The following is a 15,564-nucleotide window of genomic DNA, read 5'->3' as shown; positions in this document are numbered from 1 at the left end:
ATATATAAAGTAACAAATATGTTGTATGAATCATTGTAGATATATTTTTTTTAATTTTTAGATCAAGAATAAAGTACTCCTTAACAAAAGCTACTTCGTAATCAAGAGCACATATAGATAAAATCTCATCCTATTTTCACTCGATCTACCTTCCTATATAGAAAAGTTAAATTTTTTCTAATTTATTTTTATAATATGATATTTGACTAATAATCAAACTTTATAAAAGATAGGAGTACCTAATACCTAATACATAATTTTCGATAAATTTCATTTAAACATACTGAGTTACAAGTATTAAAAATATAAGCGTCGCATCCATTCAATCAAAAATAATATTTGATTTGATTCATACACGATCAGATTTCTATTTAGAATTAAAAGGTATATAAAACTAACAAGTTAGATCGATTTTAGGTCGTCCAACCAAGACGATACTTGTCTATTTCATGACGAGCCTAGCCCAACCTGAAGGCTGGTTCAGTTTGACTAGTGCGACATAACGTATATCTCATAAAATTAATCAAAAATATATAAAAACTGTTTTAAATAACATATTTATCAATATATATAAAAAAAAAGTAACAAATATGTTGTATGAATCATTGTAGATATATATTTTTTTATTTTTCGATCGAGAATAAACTACTCCTTAACAAAAGCTACTTCGTAATCAAGAGCACGTATAAATAAAATCTCATCCTATTTTCACTCGATCTATGTATTAATTAAAAAAAAAAACCATATGTTGAAATAATTTCATTTTTAATTTTAACATATAAATCTTTCAAGATGATTAATAAAAAAAATAATTAAAAAAATTATTTTTTTTATCTTTTATTTATTCAATTTTATTAAAATACATACTTATTTTATTTTCTCAAAAGGAGTATAAAATAAATTCTTCTTTCTGGGGTTTATGCCTTTTTTCCCCTAAACAGCGAGTGAAGAAGAAAATCCAGTAAACTCTAGAAGAGAAAATCGAACTTCCCCAAATCTTTTGGAACGGAACAGCGATCGGAGCAAATTTGGGTGAGTGGTAGTGAAAGAGTAGAGGAAGAATCAAGAATGGGAAGCCAACCTGCACAAATTCCGACCAGTTTTGGGCATGAACTGAGAGCTTGTCTCCGTTGCCGTCTTGTTAAAACTTATGACCAGGTTTGAAATCCCCCTTTTTCAATACACCCTTTTGAGATTTCTTCAATACCCATTAATTTGTTTCTGCTGTTTCGAACTTTCTTGTTAAGGTTATGGGTTATAGCCGTGGAAACAGTATTTTGTAGAAATGCAGTGTGCAATAGTTGCTTGTGGTCTCGTCTTTCCCCGAACCCTGTGTATTGCGGGGGATTCAATACTATTGGACGGCCTTTAACTGTGTGTCAATGTTGGGTAGGCTGAATAATGTATCATTTGTATGAACTCACATTTAAGGACTAATGAATTAGTGTTAATTGTAGATTGATTATTTTGTATTTGGGTTTGGAATAGAATGTGCTTTTCCCTAAAAAAGGTGGAGTTTTATAACATTTATAAGGAAAAAAGAGAGTAAAATATGTCCTAGCGTTGGTGGATAGAATTACCTTGTGTTACTGGTGGAAGGTGGAAGGTATTCCATGGAATCAGAGGTTCCCGTGAAAGCTGGCTTGGACACCAAAGTCATCAAAAAGAAAAAAAGGGTGTAAAATAGGTTTATTTATTTCTTCAAATGGGGTAGGGGAAGGGGAAATGTGAGAGGGGATTATACAGGGAGAGGGGGAGGGGGGATTGAACCCTCACCAACAAGGTGAAAGTTCAGTTAGTTGACTAACTGTGTTACTAAGATTTCCAAATAGGTTTTTATTGGATTTACTTGTAGTGGGGTTTATGTTTTTTATGGGTGATTTACTGGTAATGCAGTTTAGGGAATCAGGATGCGAGAACTGTCCCTTCTTCAAGATGGATGAAGATCATGAGCGTGTAGTGGACTGCACTACTCCAAATTTTACTGGGTACGTTATGTCTAGTTTATTATTATGTTATATATCTCTTTCTTTCTTCTTTGTTTTGTTTTTAGGTCAATAAGTTTTTATTGTTAGTAATTTGGGAGCTATTGTGTCACAGTGTAATCTCTGTTATGGATCCAACGAGGAGTTGGGCAGCTCGATGGCTTCGAATTGGTATGTGAAACCTCTCTTACATATATGATATATGTGATCCTTTTTTTTGGCCACTCTTACATTATTATAATTTTGACTAAATTTGGTTACTCGTGTGGTATATATTTTGAGTTTGAAACTTCAAACTCTATTTAGAAATCAGCTTTACTGCTAATCTTTGGTATTTATTTAAGAGGCCCATGTTAGATGGTTGTATATTGTGTCTACGTGGAAATATCCAAGGGATGTTCCCTTTGCCACTTCCTGCATGTGCTGTTCATACTTAGCAGCACGTTGCTCCAAGGTTAAAGGGCAGAATCTCTGACACTGGCCTTTTGCAAAATGATTGGACGTTTTTGGAAGGGACAGTGTAGTGGGTTCGTGACTCTAATTGGGTGTTGGTCTCTCTTTTTTCTTTTTTTTTTTGGGGAAACCCGCAGGGGCTACCCTTTGGGTGCCTACGGGGTAAAACCCTCGCTCCTATGAAATAGCTCGCTAACCAAACAGGAGAGGTCATCTGCACTAGGCAAGCCCGCTGAGACGAGCTCAACCCAGAAGGCAAACCCCTTGCTTTTGCTTGCAAGGGATTTCGAACTTGAAATCTCCAACATGCAAGTCCCAAGCTCAAACCACTTGGCACTCCGAATGGTTGGGTGTGTTGGTCTGTTTTTAAGCTGCTTCAGTAGATACATCTCAATTTATTGATTTTGGTCTTCTTGTAGGCTTTTTTTAATCAGGGAAGTGATTATTCAGAGGACTTCTTGTTCATAACTTTTTTTCTTCTCTTCATAATTGATAAACACATTGGTTACTAGAAACTTAGTATAATTATATCTTATTGGTTTACTACGCCGGTATATCTTATACACATGTCTTTCTCTTTCCAAATGATTTAGAGTTCAACGTTAAGAGACATACGTTCCTAAGTAAGATGAACAGTTGTCTAATCCTGACTAGCCCCATAGCACATCACTATTGTAAACTTTGGTTAGACGTTGTAACATTTGGAAATCATGCATGGCAGAATTTCAATAGACTAGGCAAAAAAGAGCAGTGATCTTGATTAGAAAAGAATGATCTTGGATGCAAGTTTATGCCTAAGTCTTCCAAAATGCAAAGATTGATGATATTATGCATTAGTTCACATCGTATCTTCTGGGAGAATGGCTAGGAAATTTAGTGAATGAGGTGAGTGCCTGCCAGATCTTAAGGAGCTCTCTAAATGAAGTACCCAAAAATAAGAGAGAGTACTAGGAAAGATCTGATTATCTGAAATAAAAGGGAAGGATCTGGTTTTCTGACTTCTCTCTATACATACTCTAATAGATTTTATGAAGCGAAGAAGCTCCTCTTAAGGTAGTCAATGCCAGACAACTCCGTTTTTACCAAGCTGTTTCACTTCTATTAGCTTGAGATGCAGTGAGTTGCATTCTATTTTCAAAGAGATGATTTCGAAAGTCGGAAATCCTGAATAGATGAAGGAATTAGGTGTTAGCCTGTACCTGGCAGTAGTTTCATATGCCCAAGGCTCCAAACAGCGAAGCATGCTAGCACACTGTATATATGAACAAATGAGGTGTGACAATTTGGAGATTTGAGGCTTAGAACTTATTAGGTGTCCTTGTTTGATATCTTAAAAATGTTCCTTTTGAGTAATTAGAACATGCAAAAAAAGGTGAGAGAGAAGGTTCTGGTTTTCTGGACCACCACCTAGATTTAGAACTAGCCTCCCTGAGTTGCTGATTTCGGTTCAAACTAATTCTACGAAGTAACAAAACATGTCTTCTTATGAATTAAGCTTTTGACAAAAAAATTCAAGCATTTGATTGCAAATTGAATAAGTAGGTGAAAGTGCAATAGTAAAAAAAGCTAAGCGGTGATGCTTGTATTTTTTTCTAGGCCATTCAATGAAAGTCTTCAGGAAGGGGAAGCAATTAGGAATATGAGAACTAACACTATGATAATTGTGTGCTTTGCTCTTTATGCTAGTGACTGTGAGCTAATGTTTTATGTCTGTGTGTAGAGTATCCTTTCATCTTTATCCATTTTATTGTTTATTTAGTGTTGTATAATGGGGTATATTGTTAACTTTAATTATTTTTACTAAATATTTGCAGCACGGTATGTCCCTGGTTGTTACACACTTGCTGTATCTGAGGCACTTCCAGAAGATTTGCAGGTTAGTGATTCAAGATGGTTGCTACTACAAAGTCCTTGTCTTTCGTCAGATGTGCTAATATTTCAAGTTTTGGGCTAGTTAGCCATTTCATTTTATTCTTTTACTTTTAATTGTCTTGTCATTCCTGTATTATATTTATTAGTATAAAGTATTAAGTATTCCTTGTCCAGTCAAATATTTGGCATCCTAGGTTGTTAGTATTTGAAATTCCTTTAGGTTGGTGAGGTCAACTATCTATGTGTTGGCTTTACTTAGACTTGTAAAACTAACCGAGTTCTGTTATCTCTTCCCATTCCGATGAGTTATTGCGGAAGTTATATTTACTGTTGGTGAGATAGGGCCTAGGATCTCTGTCTTTGTCAAAGCAACTTAGAGTTGGCTAATGATATTATTGTCTCTTTGGGAGCAGTAGCACAACTCCCTAACTATTTGGGTTAAGAGTATTTGCCAAACTAAATTCAAGTTAGCTTTGTAGATGAGATTTTTATTTAAGGTCGCAGATTGCTCATTCTGCAACGTTTAATATGCTAGTTTACACGTCCTAATTTAAGTTGTCCATTTATTTGCGTTATTTATTTACTTCTATTTTTTCCGCAGAATCTTTGTGAGGATGAACATATCCCGTATGCTCCTCCAAAACGCATCTGATCAACAAACCAGCAACGAAAACATCAGCAGATTTTGGGTTTTGATATGGGAAGTACTCCCATTTTGCAGCATCAACGTAAATCCCGGGACAAATGCTATGTAATTAAGATAACTAATTACTGAAATTATCATTAGCCCCCCTAATCTGGAAACTGAACATGTTTTATGTCTGAATATCTCTCAGTTATCTGTGTTTGCATGCTCATCTGATTAACTCTCATGTATTGATGTTGTGTTTATGTGACACTCAAATTTTGTGGAGATGTGTTTGGAGTAGAAATGGTTTTGTGTAAGCATTTTGCCAGCCAACTCTGAACACCAATGTTGCTCGAACTCTTCATAAATATTGATAGGTACGTGCCGGATCCTTTGAAAAAAGTGTTTTTTTTTCAAGGATCTGACACGGGCAACACTTGTGGAGAGTCTGAGCAACTTAGGTATACACATTTGTTGGATGTTATATGCTTTAGTAGCATCAACTTCTAACCTGTATTATGTCGAGTAGGATGTGTGTAACCATTTTTTTAACTTTGTACGAGTCTAAATGTTATCGTATGCACATTTGAAGTAGGTTAATACTATTACCATCTAAACATAGTAGGGTTGAAGTTTTAGGTTTTGATACTCTCACCATCCACATCTCCTAAGAGATTGTGTTTTGTCATCTAAATTCTCTTTCGAAACTAGAAACTTCATTAGATGAATGATCCACGCGATGAAATTTCTCTCTTAAAAAGAATATATTTCTTCTTTCGACGTTTCAACAAAATATCCTTTCATATATATAGTTGTGTGTTTGATATTTCATCACAACATGGTAGGGTAGGACTTTGTCATCTAAATATAAACTTTTAAACTTTTTCAAAGGGCAAATGTTATATTACAAACAAAAACAATAATATTATATATACTTTAAAAATAAAATATTCTATGAACATGACTTATTTGTCATTTTGTGAAAACTTGAGGGGTCAATTTGTAGATACATTCTACTTTATTTCCATTTTTTATATAAATAAAAATCTGATCGCAAATATTTAAAAAGGGATAGATTTAAATTATACGAAATAATATAAATTTATTCTTTATTTGATACTATAATAGAGTTCAAGCACATTATACTATTACAAATGACAAACTTGTGATAAGGATAGAACATAATTGACCTTAATAATAAATAGATGATAAATCTAAATCGATTTTTTTTTTTTAACTTCTAAATAAAAGAATTGTCAAACAATTATGTTTTATGTTATAAATTTTACTTGTAAATAGCAAATGAATTATTATTTTGTTGCAAATATGCTAAAGTTTTTTATTTCGATTTTTGAAAACTTACTTATTTTATAATCGACCAAAGTTTCTAACTTTTATACATTACTACTTAAACTATATAAAATTGATATGGTTATATTTTATCATCTAAATTTGTTGATTTGATACTTTACCCTCTAAACTTAGTAGCATTTTTATGCTATCATTAAATTATATTATCAACTTTTCTTGATAAAATTTAATGCTTTATCATGCTATCATAGTGAAATTGTGTTTCACAATTTAAATTCTAGAAATTTATGCACTTTGTCATCCTATTTATGAACCTAATATTTTCAAGTAACAAATCCTATCTTGCAAAAAAAAAAAAAAAGGAGCAATAAATTCAACATTAATTAGAAGTAATGAAAAAATATAATAAAATAAAATTGTATTCTACAAAATAAAATGTGATTGGAGTATATAATAAATAAATAAATAAATAAAGAATTCTGTCTTTTGGGGGATGGAGGAGTCCATCAGGACTAGAAAGCACTATAATTGAGTAAAATAAGTATATAATATATTCGGGAAAAAGTCTGAAATATATCCGTATTTTAATAGAAATTATTGTAATAATATCGAATTTTGAAAATGACTGTTATCCCATGCATTATTTAGCAGTGTATTTTAAAGATATACGTCTATGTGAACATATTATTATTTATAATCATGTAATATCTTTTATGTCCATTTGGACATATATATACTTTTATACTGCTTCTTAAATATTGCATGAGAGTAAAAGGTCATTTCTAAATTTGATATCGTTATAGCAATTTCGATCAAGTTCAAATATATTTCAATTTTCTTTTTCCTAATAGTTACAACACAATAAATTCTCTGAATATGAATTTTTAGTATCTTCTTATTCAGGGGGCGGAGCTACCTTGGTACAAGGAGGTTCATCCGAACCCTCTTTAACGAAAAATCATATTATTTATATATGATTAAAATAATATTTTATGTATATATAGTAAATGTCGAATCCCATTCAATTACTCGATATTTCTATTTCTATGAATTTTGAATTTTCTAATTAAAAATTCTGACTCCGCCATTGCTCTTATTCTTAACTATACATTAATTAATTAAATTGTTTGTTAATTGCCAAATTAGGAGGCCACGTATAGTATCCATATGGGCCCAACAAAGCCCATTGGGCCACGTCGAACACGTGTCAGTATCAACAGTACAAAAGTATCTTATATTCCATTACTTTTTTTTAAAATTAAACATTTATAATTAATTTAAATAGAAATCAAATATATTTTTGCAATTACATATGATAGTCTAGAATTTAAAAAAGTTAAATTAATAAAATATTAATATTTAATATGCTAAATTTATAAGATCAAAGATTACAATCAAATAAAATTTAAAATAAAATTTTAACAGAGTAGCTCGTTGATTTCCGATATGAAATTTATAATAGTATAATTGTAACTTCTAATCTGAATACCAAATAAAATATTTATAAATATTTAAAATCCTAAATTTAAAATAATATATCTAAGTATTAAGAATATATTAACAAAGTAAATTATTGTTAATATTTTTTATATTTATTAATTCGAACTCGATTTGACTTTTTTTTTGGGTGACCTAATCAATATTCTATACTTATATAATAAAGGATAAAAGAGTAAATATATTTCATACTTTAGTGATTAGAACATATAATAACAAACAATAAGTCACATTTATATTTCTTGGAGAATAAGAAAGGCACTTTTTAATTTGAAATGATATTTAAAAAACAGAAACTTTTAAAATTGTGTTTATAAAATAATTTTTAGATATTTATATTATTATAAATTATTTTTAATTATAATAAATAATATATTTTTTTAATAGCATACTAAAAAGGAAAATATATATTTATATTTCTTGGAGAATAAGAAAGGCACTTTTTAATTTGAAATGATATTTAAAAAAGAGAATTTTTTTAAAAATTTGTGATTTTAAAATGATTTTTAGATATTTACACCATTATAAATTATTTTTAATTATAATAAATAATTTTTTTTAAATAACAAATTAAAAAGGAAAATATATATTTATATTTCTTGGAGAATAAGAAAGGTACTTTTTAATTTGAAATGATATTTTAAAAAGAGAAACTTTTAAAATTTATGATTTTAAAATAATTTTTAGATATTTATACTATTATAAATTATTTTTAATTATAATAAATAATATTTTTTTTAATAACAGACTAGAAAGTAAAACATATATTTATATTTCTTGGAGAATAAGAAAGGCACTTTTTAATTTGAAATGATATTTCAAAAAAGAGTAATTTTTAAAATTTATGATTTTAAAATAATTTTTAAATATTTACACTATTATAAATTATTTTTAATTATAATAAATAATTTTTTTAAATAACAGACTAAAAAGCAAAATATATATTTATATTTCTCGGAGAATAAGAAAGGCACTTTTTAATTTGAAATGATATTTAAAAAAAAGAAAATTTTAAAATTTGTGATTTTAAAATAAATTTTAGATATATACACTATTATAAATTATTTTTAGTTATAATATATAATTTTTTTTTAATAACAGACTAAAAAGAAAAATATGTCAACCGCGAAGCGAAGTAATTGAAAGGGCATTTTGTATAGGCTACAGTCAACATCGGTCACTTGTATTCAGCCCACCGTTTAACAAGCATCTTTTTCTTATTATACATGTCGCCTCTCTCTGTTTAGCACTTTTCCTACTTATCCCTATAAATATAAAAGCAAATAGTTGTGTTTTGTGTGTAGTTTTAGACCTTGTAGTTGAATCTGGCAAAAGCACAACAAACAGTAGAAGTAAAATCTTGAAGGGGTGTTGTAGTTTGATCTGTGGCTTTTGTAGTGACTGGTGAGGACCCTTTTCCCCCATTTTTTTTTTTGAGTATGTTATGTTTGTGCAAATCTATGGTTTGTGGTAAAGTTATCTTTTTGGTCATTTGGGTATGTGATTTAGTGTTGTTTTTGTTGATCTGTAGCTTCTCCTGGTGACTGGTGAGAACTCTTTTTTTTTTTTTTGGCTATGTTATGCTTCTATGACTTGTGTAAATCTTTGTTTTGTTGTAAAGTTTTCTTTTTTAAGTGATTTTGGTCATTTGGGTATGTGATTTAGTGTTCTTTTTGTTGATCTGTAGCTTCTCTGGTGACTGGTGAGAACCCTTTTTTTTTTTTGCTAGGTTATGTTTCTAAGACTTGTGCAAATTTTTGGTTTGTTGTGAAGTTTTCGTTTTGGTGATTCTTTTCTTGTTTTTGGTCATTTGGGTATTTGATTTAGTGTTCCTTTGTTGATCTGTAGCTTTTCTGGCTACTGGTGAGAACATGCTTCGATGACTTGTGCAAATCATTGGTTTGTTGTAAAGTTGCTCTTTTTGGTGATTTTTCCTTGTTTTTGGTCATTTGGGTAGTTGATTTTGTGTTCTTTTAGTTGATCTGTAGCTTCTCTGGTGACTGGTGAGAACCCTTTTTTTTTTGTTTGGCTGTGTTATGCTTCTAAGACTTGTATAACCCCTTGGTTTATTGTAAAGTTTAGAAATTTTTGGTGTTTTTCTTGATTTTGGTCATTTGGGTATTTGATTTATTGTTCCTTTAGTTTATCTGAAATTCCAGATTGAGAAATGAAACAAGTTTTTTTCTTTTGATGAGCTTTGTTATGCTTTTAGGACTTGTGCGAATCCTTGGTCTGTTGTGAAGTTTTTTTTTTGGTCATTTGGGTATTTGGTTTAGTGTTTTTTAACTTGATCTGAAGTCCTAGATTGAGAAATGCCACAAGTTCTTTGTGTTTGATTTCATCCTCGTCACATCGTTGATGAAGTTACATTGTTTCTTCAATCCCCATTTTTTGTCTCCTTTATTTAAAAGTCCAAGACTTCAGTTCTATATTTGTTTTCAGAGGAAGTGTTTTGGTTTATTTTTTTGTTATAGGGAGATGTGTAAAGTCTTGATGAAGATTCTTCCAATTTCTCTTTTACCCATGCTATTAAGTTGGAAGCACATTGATTTCTCGATTCATAGCATTGTGAAAAGAACATATAGTTGAAAGAATTGCCCTGGAATCCATATATTGTTGCCTATATTCCACTTGTATGCTATGTTATGCTGACTCTTACAAAATGCTGCTGGGGGGACATCGCATCCTCCAAAAGTAGTGTTCTTTTTGAGGATTCGATACGAGTACAACAACAACTTTGGGGAGTTTGAGCAACATAGCTCGTATGTACAGTTGAAGTTGATGTAGGTGTTTTTATCTGTCTAATTTCACTCAGGAGCTGCTTGTTGATTGTCTGCTACAGAATAATAAATGTTTGTTCATATTATTGAAAGGATACTTGGAAGTTCATCTTTGTCTTAAATCAGTACCCTACCTCTTATGTAAAAGTGATGAGTGCAGTCCTAATTTCCAAAGTATTTTTTTAATGTGCTACTCAGATCTAAAGGAATCAAAGTCTTTTTCTTTTTCTGTACATACTAGCACATTTTTGGTACAAATTGATGAAATGTTTGTTTCTGCTTATAAAAACATGAAAGAGTTTTCTGTAATGAGCTGGTTATATGGGCTTCTGAAGTAGAGTGGGTTTTGTCCTTTTGAGCAGATAAATAGAAGAAATGGCCAACATAGACATAGCTGGAATCATGAAGGATCTCCCAAATGATGGCCGTATTCCAAAGACCAAGATTGTTTGCACGTTAGGGCCATCTTCTAGAACAGTGCCAATGCTGGAGAAGCTTCTCCGTGCTGGCATGAATGTTGCCAGGTTTAACTTTTCTCATGGGACCCATGAGTACCATCAGGAGACATTGAACAATCTTAAGATTGCGATGCAGAATACTCAGATCCTGTGTGCTGTCATGCTTGACACCAAGGTTTGATTTTGAAGCGTATTTTAGTTTATCTATTACTATTTTTCTTCTATGTCAACTTAGTTCTTGTGCTGATGGTTTGTAATTTTGAGCTGGTCGTTATTTCAGTGTGGTATTTGCTTAAGGATTACCTCAGGCATAGTTTTCTTATAGTTTCCTTGTCAAGGATTGGATGTTACATTTTACTAATTACCTCTGAGCATCCCCCCTTTCCGGGAGAATTAAGTTTCTCAAACTAGAAGAGTAGCTTCTCTAATCGATTCAGGCTAGGGGTGTTGATGTAGGATATTCTCAGTTCTCTTTTGTGGTTATTATATATTCCTGACATGGAGGATGGAAGTCCCAACTCTTTAGTCTCAAGAAGGGCCATATTTCCTACGTGGTTCAGAAGGGTGTTATGATCTTGTTTTATGTGGTAGTAATCAATGGCCTTCCTTTAGTGATGGAGAAGTGCAATATTTTGATTGGGTTAGTATTTGTTAACCACAAGATAATAAGTTTGTTCAATAGTAGTATTTGTAGAAAAGTGAGCAAGCTGAGTAATCTGGTACAATCCAAACTTAAAATTGTGTAAAGTGAGGTGGATCAGATTGTTGACAGCTTGAATAACACGTGCTAAGTTTACTTTCCTCTGTTTAACAAAGTATGATGTTCTTTTTTTTTTTTGGCTATTTTTTCCGGGTATGAGCTACCGAAGCCGCCAACAAACTTTCTCAGCTTTCTCCTCATTTTGCCAGATAATTAAGTGAAGACTTTGATCTTTTATTTACTATGACGTTTTGGTAATTTATAAGACTTTGACTTGGAATCATTGAATAGGACGACATTTTTATTCTCTATTTCCGTTTCTAGCAACTGCTGTTTTGTTTATGATTATTGTAGGTTAATGAATTTGATCTTAGAATGCTGCTGTCATAACAAGTCAAGAGTAGTGGTTAAGACCTTCCGTTTATTCTGCATGTACAACTATCCTGCAGCTTCAGTTTTGCTTCCTTGATGTTGGACTAACATACGTTTTGTATGCAGGGTCCTGAGATTCGTACTGGTTTCTTAACAGATGGAAAACCGATTCAGCTTAAGGAGGGTCAAGAAATCACTGTATCCACAGACTATACCATAAAAGGAAATGAAGAAATGATCTCAATGAGCTATAAGAAGTTGGTAGTGGACTTGAAGCCCGGCAATACCATCTTGTGTGCAGATGGTACAATAACCCTTACTGTTTTGTCATGTGATCCACCGTCTGGAACGGTGAGATGTCGCTGCGAGAATACTGCCACCTTAGGAGAGAGGAAGAATGTAAACCTTCCAGGTGTGGTTGTGGACCTTCCAACACTTACAGAGAAGGATAAAGAAGATATACTAGAGTGGGGTGTTCCTAACAACATTGATATGATAGCGCTTTCGTTTGTGCGTAAGGGTTCAGATCTTGTCAATGTTCGCAAGGTTCTTGGTCCACATGCCAAGCGCATTCAACTAATGTCAAAGGTATTCAGAGTAATTTAGTCTGTGTAGTTTAGTATGGTTGAATTTTGAAGCATATGAATTGTTTAGGAGAGAAGAACATATACTTTGCAATGGATTGGTGTTTTCTAGATTGTTACTTCTTCCTGAACGTGTCTTTTTTCATTTATCATTCCCTTTCTCTGTTTTTTTTTTTGGAGAATTTGGGATAGATTTTTGGGAACTGTTGTTCAATGAGGGGACGACTCCATTGTACAAACATTTGAGTGCTGACTAGTTTTATGTTATACACTGATGTTTTGATCTTCTGAAATTGTCTTGAAGGTTGAAAACCAAGAAGGGGTCATCAACTTTGATGAAATCCTTCGTGAGACAGATTCTTTTATGGTTGCTCGAGGTGATCTCGGAATGGAAATTCCAGTTGAGAAGATTTTCTTGGCTCAGAAAATGATGATATACAAGTGTAATCTTGCTGGCAAAGCTGTGGTAACTGCCACTCAGATGCTTGAATCAATGATCAAGTCTCCACGACCCACCCGTGCTGAGGCTACTGATGTGGCTAATGCTGTCTTGGATGGCACTGATTGTGTCATGTTAAGTGGGGAGAGTGCAGCTGGTGCTTATCCTGAGCTGGCGGTAAAAATCATGTCACGAATCTGCATTGAGGCAGAGTCTTCACTTGACAATGAGGCTATCTTCAAGGAAATGATCAGGTGTACCCCATTGCCAATGAGCCCATTGGAGAGTCTTGCATCATCAGCTGTCCGCACGGCTAACAAAGCTAGAGCAAAGCTCATTGTTGTCCTGACACGTGGCGGGAGTACAGCAAAGCTGGTTGCCAAGTATAGGCCTGCAGTTCCTATTCTGTCAGTAGTCGTGCCTGTTTTGACTACAGACTCTTTCGATTGGTCCATCAGTGACGAGACCCCAGCTAGACACAGTTTGGTATATAGGGGCTTGATTCCACTTCTTGGTGAAGGTTCCGCTAAGGCCACTGATTCTGAATCAACTGAGGTAATCCTTGAAGCTTCCCTGAAGTCTGCTGTAACGAAAGGGCTATGCAAACCTGGTGATGCTGTCGTTGCACTTCATCGTATTGGTTCTGCATCCGTTATCAAGATTTGCATCGTGAAGTAATCGTCATGTCACGTAACATACAATTCTTGAACTCCCCCACACCTGAGCTCAGACTGATTTTCATTTATGCTTTTCTGGTCTTGATTATGCATTATCAATATGCTGATTTTGTCACTATGTGTTAGGATATCTTGTATTATCACCAAGGATTTCTATATTCCATGTTATATTTCATATCTGCTTCAAACATTGGGTTTAAAATAAATATTCCTCTGGTGCAGCAATATCCTGATTTACATTGTTCCAATGGTTCTTTCATTTTAGATATCAGTGATAATTGCTATACTATTATCTATTCCTATATTTATAAAACTCTATTTACCTTATAACAAGTTAATACGAGGATTATGATAGGAGGTCAGTATGTAACTGTGTGTTCGTATAAATTTTTTGATCAGGTCTTGTTTTTCAGTGTTAGTGTCTTTTTGGTTATCGTATTACTTGTTGTTGCTATTATTGTTTCTCCATTTGTTTACTGTATTTATTTCACGTGCTTGATTTTTTAATAGGCTCTATTTAAATCGAGGGTTTATCGAAAGCCATTTTTAAATGCGCATGGCTTTTTAAAATCCCACTTTTTGGCCTTATTTATCATTGAAAAAAGAGTTAATGTCCTAATGATAAAATCGTCTAATATTCCAAAAGTTACCCTTTACAGCATTAATTATTGATATAATTAAATTAAGACAAAAATCTTGAAGTATTTACAGCATTAATTATTGATATAATTGAATTAAGACAAAAATCTTGAAGTATATTCTCGTGTTCATTTTTAATTGTCATAATTAATTTTTTTAGAATTATGTTATAAGAATTTTGATTGATATTTTGACGATATATTTTTCATCATATTGATATCGAAAAAGTTACAATATATGATATTTTTCGTATATTTTCTGAATATTTAATTTTTTTATTGTAATATCAAAATAACGTGAGCCTTTTTAGATTGACTTGAAAAGTAGTTTTTAAATCAAAAATAAAAAAATCAGCTTATATACTTTTTAAGTCACAAAAGAAGTAGGGGAGACCTGGTTTTGGTGTTCAACTTATTTTTAACCTTTGTCAAACGCATTTAACTTATAATAAGTCACTTTGATTTATTTTGAATTATTTTTATCTTTATCAAATATCTCTAAAATTTTATCAATTTTTAAGTCTATCCAAATAGCTTCGTAATCTATTAAACTTAAAAATGAGTCAAATTGACTTTTGAAAAACGTAACATGAGTCATGACAACAAAAAGGGGATAGAGAAAGTATAAATTTAGAATATTCTATGTAACGTGCTGCGAGTAAAAACATATACTTATTTATCCATAATGGGTTATTGATTTAACGATTTTGGTAACATTTTTTATTTTTTCTATTATAGAATTATTGGTTCTTAGCGGTTTGAGATTTTTTCTTCATGAGTTAATCGATAATCTGATAATAAATTAAATAATTATATTTATACTCTTTGGTATATAAAGTACTTGACTTAGAAGTTAGAACTCATTTACTTTCATTTTTTATCTATCTCAAATTTTCAATTATTCTTCAATATGAATATGTTTATTTTTTCAGCAAGATACAATTTATCAACTCATGTGCATAGTTTCTTCGGTTTGTCATTTTGTTTTTAAATGATTTTCAATATTTTTTTTTTATTAAACTTATAATCGAACCAATAATAACTAATAATCGATAAACAAATAATTAATAATTCTATAGTGATTTAGCTTTAAAATCAAATCGAATCGATCGATACGCAACTCTAACCCCAATTCAAAGTAAGCTAGGTTTGGGAATATGCCGATCGAAC

General features: G+C 31.8%; 2 protein-coding genes across 2 annotated transcripts; both read left to right on the top strand.

Moving 5' to 3' along the window:
• The first annotated feature begins 899 nt into the window (after positions 1 to 899).
• LOC107016019 (transcription elongation factor SPT4 homolog 2-like) lies at positions 900 to 5,242 on the top strand. Its single transcript, XM_015216495.2, has 5 exons — positions 900 to 1,158; positions 1,897 to 1,988; positions 2,101 to 2,156; positions 4,253 to 4,314; positions 4,912 to 5,242. The coding sequence occupies exons 1-5, from the start codon at positions 1,069 to 1,071 to the stop codon at positions 4,960 to 4,962; spliced, it is 351 nt and encodes a 116-aa protein (XP_015071981.1). The 5' UTR covers positions 900 to 1,068; the 3' UTR covers positions 4,963 to 5,242.
• A 3,648-nt stretch (positions 5,243 to 8,890) lies between these two features.
• On the top strand, positions 8,891 to 13,993 carry LOC107017677 (pyruvate kinase, cytosolic isozyme). The gene is made up of 4 exons (XM_015217891.2): positions 8,891 to 9,150; positions 10,889 to 11,159; positions 12,183 to 12,644; positions 12,945 to 13,993. The coding sequence occupies exons 2-4, from the start codon at positions 10,902 to 10,904 to the stop codon at positions 13,755 to 13,757; spliced, it is 1,533 nt and encodes a 510-aa protein (XP_015073377.1). The 5' UTR covers positions 8,891 to 9,150; positions 10,889 to 10,901; the 3' UTR covers positions 13,758 to 13,993.
• Positions 13,994 to 15,564: the final 1,571 nt, after the last annotated feature.

This window comes from Solanum pennellii, chromosome 4 (genome assembly GCF_001406875.1).
Source record: "Solanum pennellii chromosome 4, SPENNV200".
Lineage (NCBI taxonomy): Eukaryota > Viridiplantae > Streptophyta > Magnoliopsida > Solanales > Solanaceae > Solanum > Solanum pennellii.
The sequence above is the reverse complement of the archived record's forward strand: the minus strand, read 5'-3'. Positions and strand labels throughout refer to the sequence as shown.